The sequence below is a fragment of the Sebastes umbrosus genome, chromosome 3 (assembly GCF_015220745.1).
Source record: "Sebastes umbrosus isolate fSebUmb1 chromosome 3, fSebUmb1.pri, whole genome shotgun sequence".
NCBI lineage: Eukaryota > Metazoa > Chordata > Actinopteri > Perciformes > Sebastidae > Sebastes > Sebastes umbrosus.
The window spans coordinates 31,448,723-31,464,238 of NC_051271.1; the positions used below are offsets into that span (position 1 = coordinate 31,448,723).

The 15,516-nt window shown below is 42.5% G+C and overlaps 1 protein-coding gene and 1 long non-coding RNA gene across 12 annotated transcripts in view; one reads left to right on the forward strand and one right to left on the reverse strand.

Moving 5' to 3' along the window:
• Window positions 1-829: 829 nt before the first annotated feature.
• LOC119485862 lies at window positions 830-4,925 on the reverse strand. 3 transcript variants are annotated; one of them, XR_005206386.1, is made up of 3 exons: window positions 4,794-4,925; window positions 2,728-2,815; window positions 830-2,403 (listed from the first exon to the last, which is right to left on the reverse strand). It is a non-coding gene; the product is annotated as an uncharacterized LOC119485862 (long non-coding RNA). The 3 variants fall into 3 exon arrangements; XR_005206385.1 differs by lacking the exon at window positions 4,794-4,925 and adding an exon at window positions 4,671-4,777; XR_005206387.1 differs by lacking the exon at window positions 4,794-4,925 and adding an exon at window positions 3,973-4,477.
• Window positions 4,759-15,516, forward strand: part of htt (huntingtin) — a 50,362-nt gene continuing 39,604 nt past the window's right edge. For 3 of the 9 annotated variants that reach the window (XM_037765580.1, XM_037765585.1, XM_037765586.1), the window contains exons 1-12: window positions 4,760-5,096; window positions 8,710-8,793; window positions 9,841-9,973; window positions 10,295-10,354; window positions 10,503-10,582; window positions 12,037-12,175; window positions 12,555-12,696; window positions 13,059-13,237; window positions 13,329-13,533; window positions 13,877-13,924; window positions 14,924-15,001; window positions 15,120-15,514. In XM_037765580.1, the coding sequence (XP_037621508.1) occupies window positions 4,999-5,096; window positions 8,710-8,793; window positions 9,841-9,973; window positions 10,295-10,354; window positions 10,503-10,582; window positions 12,037-12,175; window positions 12,555-12,696; window positions 13,059-13,237; window positions 13,329-13,533; window positions 13,877-13,924; window positions 14,924-15,001; window positions 15,120-15,514 (1,641 nt within the window). In that variant the 5' untranslated portion in view covers window positions 4,760-4,998. Of the gene's footprint in view, window positions 5,097-8,709; window positions 8,794-9,840; window positions 9,974-10,294; window positions 10,355-10,502; window positions 10,583-12,036; window positions 12,176-12,554; window positions 12,697-13,058; window positions 13,238-13,328; window positions 13,534-13,876; window positions 13,925-14,923; window positions 15,002-15,119; window positions 15,515-15,516 lie in introns of all 9 variants that reach the window. The other 6 variants (XM_037765582.1, XM_037765588.1, XM_037765584.1 and 3 more) reach the window with 4 other exon arrangements.

Below are 15,516 nucleotides of genomic sequence, written 5' to 3' on the forward strand. Positions count from 1 at the left end.
AAATAATACACTGCCATTTGTATAAAAATACTTGTCTTGACTTATTTGTGTCATATATATTCATTTGTTTTAATAAGTGGGCATAGATGGGAGAAGAATAGTATCATGCTGCTATGACCTACAGTATGTAATGTCCAAGCCACAATATACTGTAACATATACCTGCGCTGGTGGCATTAGAGGGTATTTGCTGCAGATAAGAAATTATGAAAGCTTCTCCTACTACCCATTACATAAAGGACTTAATTACAGAATAAACTGAGTCAGGGGTGGGTATAATGAGCTTCAGTATAATTGTCCACGAGGAGGTGAGAGCCAGATAAGTTAGATTTCCATGGACGTGTGTGCATTATGTTTTGGGGTTTTACGTCCATCTGGTCCATTTTTCTGGAACATCTTGAGGGATTTCTTAAGATTTTGGCACAAACATCCAGCTGGTCTCAAGGATGAACTGATTAGATTTCGGTGATCAAAGGTCAAGGTCATTGTGACCTCATGTCCGTCCCATTCTGGTGATATCTCAGGAACGCCTAGAGCAAATGTGTTCAAATTTTGGCACAAACATCCTCTTGGACTCAAGGATGAACTGATTAGATTTTGGTGATCAAAGGTCACTGTGACCTCATGTCCGTCCCATTCTTGTGAAAGCAATATCTCAGGAACACCTGGAGGGAATTGGGTTACATCTGGCACAAAGGTCAAGGTCACTGTGACCTCACAAAACACATTTTTGACCACAATAATTCATATGCTAATTATTGACATGGATGTAAACTGCAAATTTTCTGGTTAGCAGAGGCATACAACCATGAGTTCTCCTTGGTTTGAATCACGGGAAGAGAGTAAAAGGATGAGAGAAGATGTTTGCATCACTGAATACGAACAGGACTTTTTAATTGTACCACAGATAACTACTTTTATTGCCTTGCCTCAGGCAGACAGGCCTAGATGAGAGATCAGGGTTCGAGTGAGGGTGATCTGCTCTGTTTACCTTCTTCCAGACGTCTGAACTCGAATCACGTGACTTTGACTCGAGTCAGACACAAGTCACAAATTTGATGACTTTAGGCTCGCGAAACTTGAACCAAGCTGTCAAACTAGGTAATATAGTTCTAAAATGAAGCAAAATTCAGTGGGATCAGGGATCAAATTATTTTCGTTACTGTTCAAGTAGTCTGTGAGTAACGGAAGGTTGTTTGTCAATACTTAGACATTATTTTCCAGCTGCAAGGGGACATGAAAAAGGACGCCGCGTACCTGTGGGTCACCTTACACCTGTTTTTGATTTTCTTTTCTCTGAAATATTATCGGTGTAACAAAATGATATATTTTCCATCCAAAGCCATCCGTCTGCCCCCTGTGTTAGGCCTGATAGCAGCTGTCATTAAGTCACACAGTCAGATGCAAATACAATCAAAGAGACACACAGAGTTGCTCCCCGTAAACTGTACAGATTGTATTAAGACAAAAATAAACAACACACTCAGTAATGATTTTCTCACACACAGCCAAATAAAGTACATGTAGGCTATTTGGTCTGGTTTGTTTGTTCCCAGGACATCTCAAAACCAACAGAACAGAACTCAATGACATTTGGTGGAATGTTAGGTCATGAACAAGGGGACAAATTAATTTTGATGAGATAGCACCACCATGTGGACATTTATATAGCACTTTATATTTTAGCTGACAGGAAGATGACTGTTTGAACACTTGCTTTCTGAAAAAGGGTTGCAGGGCGTCAGGAACAAAATCAAATTACATAAAACATATACAACTTCAAGATTGACTGATTACTATAAGAATTATTTATTGATGATGTATTAACATTTATAATTTGCAGTTGACTGACAAACTTTTGCTGATGGCTTATTAGAAATTGAGAAAGTCAAGACCCCTTATTAATAACTTACTAACATTTCTGTGAGAGATACATGAGCATTTTTTAAGGCATCAAATATTTCCTGTAAACCCTTTATAAAGGGTGACTTATCAAAACGTAACAAGTTTGTAAAAGTATCTGCTGTCACACTGAAATAAAAAATTAGAAAAGTGTGAAGAGAATATAGCATTCAAAATGACAAAATTCACTAGGCTCTCAAATATGAATGTATTTACTTGTATGTGTATGTATGTACTTGTGCTAATTCTTGTGGACACAAATGACTGATCTAATGACTGCAGAGAATGATGGACTTTATTGAGCAACAGTGCAAAGGCTCGTACACAGTAATAAAGCGAGCAAACTGGCCGTCATTTTTAGGGAGGGTATAGTTGGAAATGTAAGGCTCTAAAGTCTCAGGTGGAGCGTCCCTGCATCCTTCACATCTCTTGTAGAGAGAATTGTCCTCATGTAAGCTCCTGGTAGATCTGGAATGGTACGTCTGTGAAGTCCAACAGGGTCTGGAGAAAACCACAAAGAAGATGTGTTGTATTAAAATACCATGCATCACGAAACCTCCCTTACAAAGTCCATTGTAGGATTATTTACAGAACAGAACAGAACCAAACTTTCTAACATTTGAGGTCTTTCCACCTCAAATATTATTCTAAGATGTTCTATCACTCAGATATACTGTATAACATCCCTGTTTTCACTTAATGACTTCTACAGGCTTGATCATTTCTAACATGCATTCAAAGATCAGACTGAAAATGAATGGCTAGACACTGAGACACCACCAAATATCTCCTACTGCTATAGTACATCAGCCTGATCAACACTACCTTGAGTTCAGACTAGTGGGAGGACGAAGAGCTCTTTCTGTTCGATGAAGTTCAGCATCACAGTCAGTCAGTCAACGTATGGAAATACCTGTGAGAAGAAAAAGATGGTGTAAACAGAATTTAATCAGAAAGACAGCTTTAATTTATCAACCCAGTCATGCTATTATTACACAGCTATGTTTTTGCATGTTGTCTGAAAGGTTTCTATTTACGAGTGTAACTTTGGTCCCTGCTGTTCCGCTAAGGTCTTGACATGGCAATAGGATAGGAGGCAGGAAGAGGTTGTTGGTGGAGCTACAGTTATCTGGAAGAATCTTCAGGTGGAGGTGGAGGTGCAGGTTGATGGATGTAGGTGGAGGTTTGGGCTACAGCTGTCTTCCAGAATTTGCAGGTGGAGGTGGTATTGCTGCAGGTTGCTGGCAGAAACTGTAGGTGGAGCTACAGTTGTCTGGCAGAATCTTGAGATGGAGTCGGAGGTGCAGGTTGATGGCTCTAGGTGGAGGTTCAGGCTGCAGCTATCTGCAGGTGGAGGTGCAGGTTAATGGCAGAGGCTGTATATGGAGGTAGTAGGCAGGTGCACGGGCTGCAGCACACCTCCACCTTCAGCCTCTTCCAGCATGCTGCACCGCCACCTCCACCTGTAGGTTCTTGCAGAAGGTTAAAGCCCAAACCTCCACCTCCAGCCTCTTCCAGCATGCTGCACTGCCACCTCCACCTGTAGGTTCTTGCAGAAGGTTAAAGCCCAAACCTCCACCTCCAGCCTCTTCCAGCATGCTGCACTGCCACCTCCACCTGCAGGTTCTTGCAGACAGCTGCAGCCCAAACCTCCACCTCCAGCCTCTTCCAGCATGCCGCACTACCACCTCCACCTGCATACAGCTGAAGTCTAAACCTCCACCTCCAGTCTCCGCCAGCATGCCGCACTGCCACCTCTACCTGCAGACAGCTGAAGTCTAAACCTCCACCTCCAGTCTCCGCCAGCATGCCGCACTGCCACCTCCACCTGCGGATTCTGGCAGACAGCTGAGGCCAAACCTCCATCTACAGTCTCTGCCAGCATGCTGCACCGCCACCTCCACCGGCAGACAGCTGAAGCCTAAACCTCCACCTTCAGTCTCCGCCAGCATGCTGCACTGCCACCTCCACCTGCAGATTCTGGCAGACAGCTGAGGCCAAACCTCCATCTACAGTTTCTGCCAGTAACCTGCACCTCCACCTGTAAACAGCTGCAGCCTGAACCTCCACCTTTTTGGGCCCAGTGGCCTCACGTGACGGACACAGAAGTTGTAGAACCGTCGTTTGGCCCATGGATGTAGGTTTGGTCACTACGAAAATTGGGATCAACCTTCGGGGCTCTTCCTGGGGGCTTGAATGCTAATGCAAACGGGAAAATAATTTGCCTTTTTAAATGCCGCAGTCCCGCGTGGGTACATTTTCAGTGTACAGCAGAAAAGGGGATAGTGCAAAAAACAAGATGCATCAGCTAACAGTAAAAAAAAAGAGCTAAACAAAGTGTAACAAAATATGAACCATTTAAATAGAAGGAAGTATAAAAATAGGAGCAGTATATACAGTATTGACAAGAAACAGACTATTAACAAAATTGCACAAGTGGAAAATTATATTGCACAGTGAAAATGAATGAATGAATGAAATTCCACCTGAAAACATCAGGTTATTGTCAATCTATCAGGTTATTTATTGTCTATCTATCAAGTTATTGTCAATCTATCTGTTCAATGATGCGAGCCTCCCCACTGTCACACCTCCCACACTCATGTTTCTCGGCTCACGGATAATAAGAGCCACAGCTGCAGCATTGCTGTTGCTCTAATATGTTTCAGTCTGGATCACAGCGGTCCCGTGACAGCAACAATCACAACAAAAGAAAAAAAAAAACGTACTCACTCATTGGTTCTTTCTCACGTCACTCAACGTCATACCGCAGTCTGATTGGCTGCTGACGTTGTAGCTCCGCCCCTCTCTGTCAACTGTCACATCTGCCACTTCCTTGTGTGTCTTGTCGGATGAACGCAGCGCTGCATCAAAGATGGCTCATTATCCACCAGCGTTTAGTTCATTTAGTATCAACACTGTGAAGCAATAAGAGAGATATCTTGCACGCAGAGACGACGGAGAGCCGGTGGTAGCTGTAACGAGCAGCGTCTCGTCGCACTACGCACCGCTCGCGCTCTCTCTAGTCTCCTCTGTGCTAAGCTAGTTAGCTCACATAGTAAATATTAGCTAGCCTAGCTTAGCTTGAGTGCTAAAATGGCCACCATGGAGAAACTGATGAAGGCCTTTGAGAGTCTGAAGTCGTTCCAGCAGCAGCAGGGACCACCGACCGCAGAGGAGCTCGTCCAGAGGCAGTGAGTGATGTTTGTCTTATAGCAAGATAGCAGGTAGCTTAGCATGAGAGCTAACGCTGCTGCCTCTCAGGGTTTAACAGCTTGAAGATGCAACCAGAGTCTAATGTGTTATTCAGTTAAACGTCTCCTGCTATTTGAGATCTACTTGTTGCCAGACATTTCACCAATGTTTAGCAGGACTTTGTTGCCTTTATGTGAGTGTCAGCTATCTATAGGAGCATCTTTAGGGTCAGACCAGCTGACATGATGACTAACACAGAAGGTATCCGCTGAGTGATGCCCACGCACCTGCTAAATCACAAATCAATCACACATTTTTATCTGTTCAAAACGTACCTTAAAGGAAGATTTGTCAAGTATTTAATACTCTTATCAACAAGAGTGTGGGCAAATATGCTTGCTTCATGCAAATGTATGTATATATTTATTACTGGAAATCAATTAACAACACAAAACAATAAAACATATCATCCAGAAACCCTCACAGGTACTGCATTTAGCATACAAAATATGCTCAAATCATAACATAACTGTAGCCCAACAGGCAACAACAGCTGTCAGTGTGTCAGTGTGCTGACTTGACTATGACTTGCCCCAAAACTGCATGTGATTATCATAAAGTGGGCATGTCTGTAAAGGGGAGACTCGTGGGTACCTATAGAACCCATTTACATTCACATATCTTGAGGTCAGAGGTCAAGGGACCCCTTTGAAAATGGCCATGCCAGTTTTTCCTCACCAAAATTTAGCACAAGTTTGGAGCGTTATTTAGCCTGCTAAAAGGGGACCAGGGACCAATTAAAAGGTTCAGTGTCTGCTTAATAAGTTGATCTCGGAAGAACCCTGTTTGGAATCAACGTTCACATTTTGGGGAGTAGAACATTGTGTAGTTAATTGTACATTGAAGGGGAGATATCATAACTACTGTTCTGCTGATGACCTGGTGCATTAACATGGCAGCCTCCTCCTGGACTGACGTCACCTACGCCTGTCCATCGGACTCCATGCTGGTTAGTAGAATGGGGTGCCCCGGTACTTCACCTGGTAGAGTGAGGTGTCCCGGTGTTTCACCTGGTAGAGTGAGGTGCCCCGGTACTTTACCTGGTAGAGTGGGGTACCCCGGTACTTTAGCTGGTAGAGTGGGGTGCCCCGGTACTTTACCTGGTAGAGTGGGGTGCCCCGGTGTTTCACCTGGTAGAGTGGGCGCCCCTTGTACCAAGACTGAGTCCTTACCTCAGCAGCTAAGGCAGGGAATGAAATTAGCATCTGCCACCTGCCAAATACAGGGTAAATGTTGGCAGTGGCAGGTAAAAATTTCAGGTCACCTGCCACCATGGCAGATATATTAAGAAATATTATTTTTAAAAAGCAATTCCTAAATTAAATATAGTCAGGGATTAAGGTTACATGATATATTCCATAATTCTACGGTCTGGTACCACTGACTGTGTTTACAATTTTAAAGTGTTCTACCTAGTGTAGATTTCAGAAATGGCAGACAAAAAAACTGAGTGGCCGGTAGAAATGTTCAGTGACCTGCCACTGTGGCAGAGGAAAAAGTTTATTTCAGACCCTGAGCTGGGGGTTTGAGTCCTATCCGTGGCTCTGTCCTGCATGTCATCCTCTCTCTCTTCCCCTGTCACAGCTAGCACTGTCACTCCTTGTTAAGTAAAAAAACAAAAACATTCCAGGAACACATGCCAAACACCTTCAGTTATTATAGTACTTTTTCCACCTTTACAAATGTATTATTCAGCCTAGTCAATCATTTCAAGGAAATCTGTTCCACTGATTTTGTTTGTACAGCACCAGCAGTCTCATCAGGTTCATCTGCCAGTCCAGAGGTCCCTAAAAATGTCTATTTTCACCTGTTGTCAGCAATACTCTCTATGATAAAACTATAATGGATTGCTTAAAAAAAATAATACTATAATGGGTTGCTTTTCCTCCTTTAGTATAACCAATTTATAATGGTAATATACTGTTGTTTGACATTTTCTTCTGTCATAAATATAAATCTATTATTAATCATGTATCAAATTAGTATCACCTTCTAGTCAGTGAAATGACTGAAAGCTATTAACCTGGATAGGATTAGATCTTGAAACTCATAGGTTTAAATTTGGTGAGCCAATAAGGACTTAGCTTGGGGGAAAGCCAAGTCCCTCTAATCATGCATTGAGCTTCTGCAGTTGGTGCAAAGCAGTTGTGGTGCCTGTCTCTGAGAACTGCAGCCGCTTTGCACTCTTATGATTATTTTTCTTTCTGGTGCAACAGAAAGTCGTGAGCAAGTGGCATGCACTGTGCTTTGATCGCAGGTGATCAATATAGTGTAGAGCAGGCTCATCACTTAGGAGTCTACCATATGTACAACTCGCACCGTTACGTTTGCATGATGGTTGTATTATTTAGAAGGTTCATACAAGGAGGCCACCATTTTTTTTTTGTCAATTATGTATCCATAGAGAACTTCGCTACTTGTTTTCACATGACATAATGTAAAAGAGCAGCCACCTTAAATAAGCTGTAAATGATGGAACATAATGTATATGTAGTCTCCCTCAGCTATTTTAGAAAATGTGCTTTACCCAGGGACAGAGCAGGGTTTATGCTGCTCTGTCACTGCTGCTGATATCTGCTTTATAATTAGATGTGGAGTAAATAGGTATGAAATTGTGGTCTTGTGAGTTTCCACTTAAGTGGCTTGACACTTTTGAAATGGACATTTCTCTCTTTTAATCAAAGAACACTTAGATTTGACTTGAGTAGAAATGTACAGTATACTGTGGTTCCTTTTTATGCCCAGATGGGGATCTCTTTACTTGTTGTCTTTTCCATAGACTGTATATATAGATGGAAAACGCGTCTCCATTTCCTCCCACTGTACAGAGGGGAAGCCAAAATATCCATGATACGGGAGCTGCCATGTTGAGATTTTTACGTAATTTGGAGTTGATGTCTGTACAGAGCCGCTGTCACTCACAGCTGTCACTCACAGCTGTCAATCACAGCTGTCAATCACAGCTGTCAATCATGATGTCTCAGCCCCTTTTTATAGAATCATAACTAATTAAAACCAAACTTCTTAGAAAAATTAACACTTGAACATACATCAGCGTGATAAGAACTACCTAATATGACAGAAACTATCTTTGGGAAACATTTATTTGACGTATACTTTGACTTTTTAGTTTGACCCATGTCTAATGTGCTAACATGGAGGGGGTGGGCTTTATGACCTATACTGCAGCCAGCCACCAGGGGGCGATCCAGATGTTTTGGCTTCACTTTTGGGGAGCTATCATGTCATCCATCTTTATATACAGTCTATGGTTACAGAAATGACCAGTGTTGCAGTGTTTAGTTGGGTGGCACTGACTTCTTATATTCAGTATTCCATCCATTGTGCTGTTTGGCTATGAGCACGAAATTTAATTTGAATCCTGTATAGAGATGGAATGACTTCCGACAATTTCTTGGAGGTGCTTTTTCCGTCTGAACCTAATTGTTCTGTCCAATCTTTCTCTCTCTCTGCCTCTATCTTCCTTTTTCTTTTGCTGCCTCTTGTTTACTGTTCTTTCTTCTCATCCTCCCCATCTTTCCTCTATCACAGGAAAAAGGAACAGGCCACCACAAAGAAGGACAGGGTCACCCACTGCCTGACAATATGTGAAAACATTGTGGCTCAGTCTCTGAGGTAGGCCTTGCTGATTGAACCTTTTTTTGCCCCATCAATTTACATTTAACAGTAGGCCTATGTGTGATAACAATAACCTAAGACTAATACAGTAGTTGCCAGTTTGTGTTGGGTTGCATAACGAATCGTCCACTGGGGACCATTAATATGGCATGGAATTTTACCACGTAAGGTTGGTTATATATATACTTTTTCTGCCTGAGCTGGACAGTAGCCACCAGGTTTCTTTTGCAAAGCACACCAGAATGGTTGCCGTACTTTATTTGTTTATAATTGGAATGATGCATATTTTGCCTGAATAGCCTGATCTGCTGCATTTATTATGATCCACATCAAGCTATCTTAATTACTAGTCAGGTTACTTTGCCATATATATTAATGGTCCCCAGTGGACGATTCGTTATTATTCAGGTGAACCAGATTGATCTCTACTGCGAACCGGTGTCACAGAAATGTGGAAGATTTCAAACCCATGATTACTTCCAAATGCTTGCTCTTAAAAATTTGAGAAAATGTAGCTTTAGCTATTAGTGTTCAAAGATCGTAGATGTTTGTTATGTCATATAAAGCACAGTAAGCTCTTATTATAGGCTGCTTTTATCTTTATTATGTATTATTGGCAAGATATAAAGTTGGTACGCTCCAGGGCCAGTGTTTTTTTAGGCACTAATACTGCTTCAATCACAGCAGGGATGCTCAGCTCCAGGTAGTTCAGAACTAGTCATGACCATAATCATCAATAATTCTCCATAAAGTCTCATTATTCTCATTAAATCTGATAAACTACCTAGCTACTACGGGACTAATCTGTGTGTGTGTGTGTGTGCGAGGTTGTGTGTGGGGGAGGGAAAGGCAGGAGCTTGGAAACCGCCTATGAAAAGCTTTTGACTGAAATACAGCTGAATGGAAGAACGTCACTTGTGTGGGTGTTGAGTGTTTAATGTGTGAACAGTTCAGAATAATGTTATTGACATGTACAGACAATGTCTGTTGAAAGCTGAGTATGTATGTGCGTAATGACATTTGCCTCATTGTTCTTCTCTATGGTCCTGGGAGCAGAACGTCTCCAGAGTTTCAGAAACTGCTGGGAATCGCCATGGAGATGTTCCTGCTCTGCAGCGATGACAGCGAATCAGATGTCCGTATGGTAGCCGATGAGTGCCTGAACAAAATCATCAAAGTGAGCAGGATCCAGTACTACTCTCCTCTCTCCTCTTTTCAACATTGTCCTTCATTGTTTCTTCGATGATGGGACAATAACGTTGATCGTCAGTTAATTTTCACTTGGTACTCACTGAGGACATGGTGCAATTACTGAATAATGAACTTGATTTGAATGATGTGATCAGATGTGTTATCACCCTATCCAGTTGCCCCATTAGGGATAAATTAAGTTATTCATTGATTATCAATCCATTTAAAAGTATTTTGGTTGTCAGTTTTTATTGTTGAATAAACCATGTTGCCCAGGATGATCATCATTTTTTATGTTTATTTCCAGGCGCTGATGGACTCCAACCTGCCTAGACTGCAGCTGGAGCTGTACAAAGAAATTAAAAAGGTATGAGATATGTATCTGTGTTGTTTGTCGTTTTTTTATATTACAGTGTTATTCTCACAGACTAAGGTTTGACATGTGTTTCATGTAAAGTATGAAAGTTAAAATGCTTGATGTGTTGATGTCAATGGGTATTTGTGTATCTCTGTAGAACGGTGCCTCACGGAGTCTGAGGGCAGCTTTGTGGAGGTTCGCAGAGCTTGCTCACCTCATCAGACCACAGAAATGCAGGTATATACACACACAATGCCTGAAAACGGCATTCTACTTCATTCACATGATGGCAACCATATTTAAATTACTTTATGCCAAGGGGGAAATCCCAGGACAGCAAATTTTGGTGTAGATTGTAAACTTACGATCTTAAAATCAGTAGTTAGTTAACCCTTAGAGACCCACATAGATCCATTTTGTCTTTTTAAAGGGGGGTACAGGAGGTCTTTAGGGGGAGCTAGCAGTTCAACAGTAGATGTCACATAGAAGTGATGTACATCATCTAAAAGCTGGGAACCTGAAGATTAATTTGAGATGAAGCTCAGCACTGTGTGTCAAGTTGTTGTAGTCAAAAAATAAATTGTGAAAGTGTATAAGGGTTTAGAACATTATAATAGAAGTACATTACATTATGTCTCATAAGTTATTGCAGCAGTTTTTGGGTTGATACCGTTTGTTACACAGATTTGGTGCTAAATTTAACCATTTTTTTTTACCGTTGAAGAATTGATAAAAATGATCAAAAATCCTTCCAAAATACCACATTAAGACACCAAGACCTTGAGCAACACCATAGAAAAAAGTCTTGCTGTGATTTGGTATCAAAAACATTAGACATCTGGAGATTTCTGCAAGAATTTCATTTTTTGGCGATTGGATGTCGAGCTATTCTGTTCTGGAAACTGCTCAGAACACCCTTATTGTCAATCTACCTAGGAAAAACATCCATCCTCTGAATGCTCTAGATCTGTAGTTTGTGCATGTAAATTTCATGAGGCTTTGATTATCCTAGAGGTCACCACAGGTTATTTTTACAGTGACGTCAAGTTTAAAAAAAAAAGAAATGGTCTTGCTACAATGAAATGTCTACTATGGGGACTAACATAATCACACATCAATACAGTTGGGCTCATTGGATCCACAAGACTCTCAGCTTTGCAGTCTTACCCAATTTATGCAAATCCCAGACTGTTTTGTTTAGAAATATTAAAATACACCATTTTTTAGAATAGGCGAAAAATAACACATTTATACTGCATGCAAAAAAACTGCATGTGATTATCATAAAGTGGGCATGTCTGTAAAGGGGAGACTTGTGGGTACCCATAGAACCCATTTTCATTCACATATCTTGAGGTCAGAGGCAATGGCACCCCCGCGAATTTGGCCATTCCAGTTTTTCCCTCGCCAAAATTTGTAGCGTTATTTAGCCCCCATCCCGACAAGCTGACATGCCATGGTTGGTACCAATGCATGCCTTAGGTCGCCTAGTTTCAAATGATACCAAAATATTCTCCCTAAAACCATCTACAGCCTCTTAAAGACTCGGCCGGGATCTCTGGCATGCCTCACAATCAGATATGGTTAGAGGAAGAAACATCACTGTCTAACTCGGTTTTAAATGTTTGTTTGTTTTTTACTACTTTGTTCTGTTTGCATTCTTCTCCCTCCCTCCATCTCTTGTGGTCCAGACCCTACCTGGTCAACCTGCTACCATGCCTCTCCCGAATCACCAAGCGGCAGGAGGAGACAGTACAGGAGACTCTGGCCGCAGCAATGCCCAAGATCATGTCTGCCTTGGGACACTTCGCCAATGATGGCGAGATCAAGGTATCCACACGAAGCAGAAACATTGAAACTGTTTAGTATGGAAATTGAATTTGGACTCGGATCATTTTTTATTTTAAATAATTGTTTTGCTTCATCTATTGTCTTTGGGAATTTGGTGTTTCCTCTCCTGTTTCTTCTCTTCTCCCGCCAATCAAAGATAAGCTTGAGTTGACCTGAAAGTCAGTCAGAAGATTATATTTCCCATCTTGGCTCCATAAACATTAAATTTTTCCAGCCCTGTCAAAATGTATCATTTTTAAACAAAAATTACTGACAAAAAATAATAATAAATAACAGTAATTTGACACCACTTATGCAGGGAAATGTGCACATCTTGCAACAGCTTGTTGTCATTGTAGTCCAACCATTTTTGTCCCAGGTGCTGCTGAAGTCATTCGTAGCCAACCTGAAGTCCAGCTCCCCCACCATCAGACGGACAGCAGCCAGCTCAGCCGTCAACGTGTGCCAACACTCCAGACGCACCAGCTACTTCTATACCTGGCTCCTCAATGTGCTGCTGGGTAGGGCCACATTCACACACATACTCTGACTTAAAGGGATAGTCCGGGTGTTTTGAAGTGGGGTTGTATGAGGTACTTATACATAGTCAGTGTATTACCTACAGTAGATGACGGTCGACACGTCCCCAGTTTGGAGAAACAGACAGGAGTTACCAGACGGGAGCAAAGCCATGTACTGCTGTGGACGGGGCCGGCAGCAAAACGTATTTTAGCCACTTAAAAGAAAGGCTCACCTAAAAAAAAATCAATATCAGTTTAAGTGTACGCTATATTTAGAATATTTTCACTGGTTTACCTTGCCGTCAAACAGATATACGGATAGGACAAGTAAACACACAACCTGACCTTCTGTCCTTTTCTAGGTCTGCTAGTTCCAGTGGATGAGGAGCACCCCAGCCACCTAATTCTGGGGGTGCTGTTAACCCTTCGCTACCTGATGCCTCAGCTGCAACAGCAAGTCAACACCACCAGCCTCAAAGGAAGCTTTGGAGTCATGAGGAAGGAGGCTGATGTACAGCCAACACCTGAACAACTGCTACAGGTAGAGAGAGGAGGGGCGTTGTGTGGATACCAGTGGTTTGTATGTTAATTGTAGAGTTTTGGCTAAATTTCATGTATGTGTGTGTCTGAAGGTGTACGAGCTGACCTTACACTACACACAGCACTGGGATCACAATGTGGTCACTGCGGCTCTGGAGCTCCTGCAGCAGATGTTCAGGACTCCCCCGCCAGAGCTTCTGCACATGCTCATCACCGCAGGCAGCATTCCCCACGGCACCGTGTTCCGCCAGGACACCGAGAGCCGCGCACGCTCCGGGAGCATCCTCGAGCTCATCGGTAATCAGTTGGGATTGTCTTCATAAAGCTTTTGTACAATGTAATGTGGGCTCTACAGTGTTTTACATAGTCGCCTGACACTCGGGACGCCAATGTATCTGCTTCAGGTAGCTTTTAATTCATTAACCCTTACTGACTTGCAGGTAATTAGTCGATCAAACTGTGTTGTTGCTCTACTCTGGTTTCTGCTTTGGTCTGTGTTCGCGGCATTTTTCTTTGCTTGCCAACTCTTTCCCTGTCATCTGTGAATAATTGTTCCGTTTCCTCTGAGTCCTTCTGAGCTTTTGCTGCTTTTCTCTTCCTCGCCTCCCTGTCTCTACTTCCTGTTTCCTGCCATTTGCAGCGGGGGGAGGGTCTTCCTGCAGTCCACTCCTTCTCAGGAAACAGAGAGGTGACTAGTCTATTTATCTCCTCTGCTCACCTCTAACTGATCAGGGTTTGGGAAAACTCACCTCAGACTGAGTCATCTACGGTGGTTGATTCTCCTCTAAAGTCTGGGTATATTGTCAATTATGCACAATATTTACTTTTTAATGTATACATATTAGGGATAATAACGCGCTAACGCAAATTTGTTTTAATGCCACTAATTTCTTTAACGCATTAATGCAACTTGCAATTTTGTTGTTGTAGCAGGCTCAGTTTTATAGCTCGAGTGGAGACACTGGCATCATATGGAACTAGAAAAACCAAAAAGGAATCCATTGCTACCAACCATGTCATACCTCCTTCTTGGGAAAGAGGCTAAATAACACTCCAAACTTATGCTAAAGTACAAAAACTGGCATGGCCATTTTCAAATGGGTTCCTTGACCTCTGACCTCAACATATGTGAATGAAAATGGGTTCTCTGGGTACCCACGAGTCTCCCCTTTACAGACATGCCCACTTTATGATAATCACATGCAGTTTGGGGCAAGTCATAGTCAAGTCAGCACACTGACACACTGACAGCTGTTGTTGCCTGTTGGGCTGCAGTTTGCCATGTTATGATTTGAGTATATTTTTATGCTAAATACAGTACCTGTGAGGGTTTCTGGACAATATTTGTCATTGTTTTGTGTTGGTTATTGATTTCTAATAATAAATATATACATACATTTGCATAAAGAAAGCATATTTGCCCACTCCCATGTTGATAAGAGTATTAAATACTTAACAAATCTCCCTTCAAGGTACATTTTGAACAGAGAAAAAAATGTGCAGAAATGTACAATCATGCGATTAATCGCAATTAAATATTTTAATCTATTGACAGCCCTAATACATATTCAAGAAAACATGAGACAGAGTCTGTTTTTTTATGCACTCAGTTAAAAGTAAATTTGCACGACCCAGGTTTTAGTTTCTGATGCTGATGCTATGTTGACACTAGACCTGTTGTTTCCAGGTAAAATGCTCTCTGGGGAGGAGGATGGGTTGGAGGATGACGCTGAGAGAACAGAAGTCACCACCGGTGCCTTCACAGGTGAGATGCACCCACCAGGATGTAAAATGTAAACAATTTGGCAGCTTCACTCTTCAAACTCGACGGTGAAGCCCCATGCAGTAAAAGAAAATGGGCTTTGTGTGTGTCTTTCATTCAGCGTCAGTCGTTGGTGCAGACGGCTCCCCCGCAGCCCAGGCGGACATCATCACCGAGCAACCGCGCTCCTCCCAGCATACCCTGCAGCCTGGCGACTCTGTGGACCTCAGTGCCTCTTCAGAGCAGGGTGGCGGTGGAGGCGGGACATCCGCATCAGACACTCCCGAGTCGCCCAACGACAACGAGGAGGAAATGCTGAGTCGGAGCTCCAGCGGCGGGGCCAACATCACTCCAGAGACGGCTGACTACACCACACCAGAGATGGAGGGAGGGCCCTTAGGAGAAGGCGGGACTCTGCTAGGCACTAACGATCGCTCTCTTCCACCCAGCGACTCCTCCCAGACCACCACGGAGGGACCAGACTCTGCTGTCACCCCTTCGGATGTAGCAGAACTGGT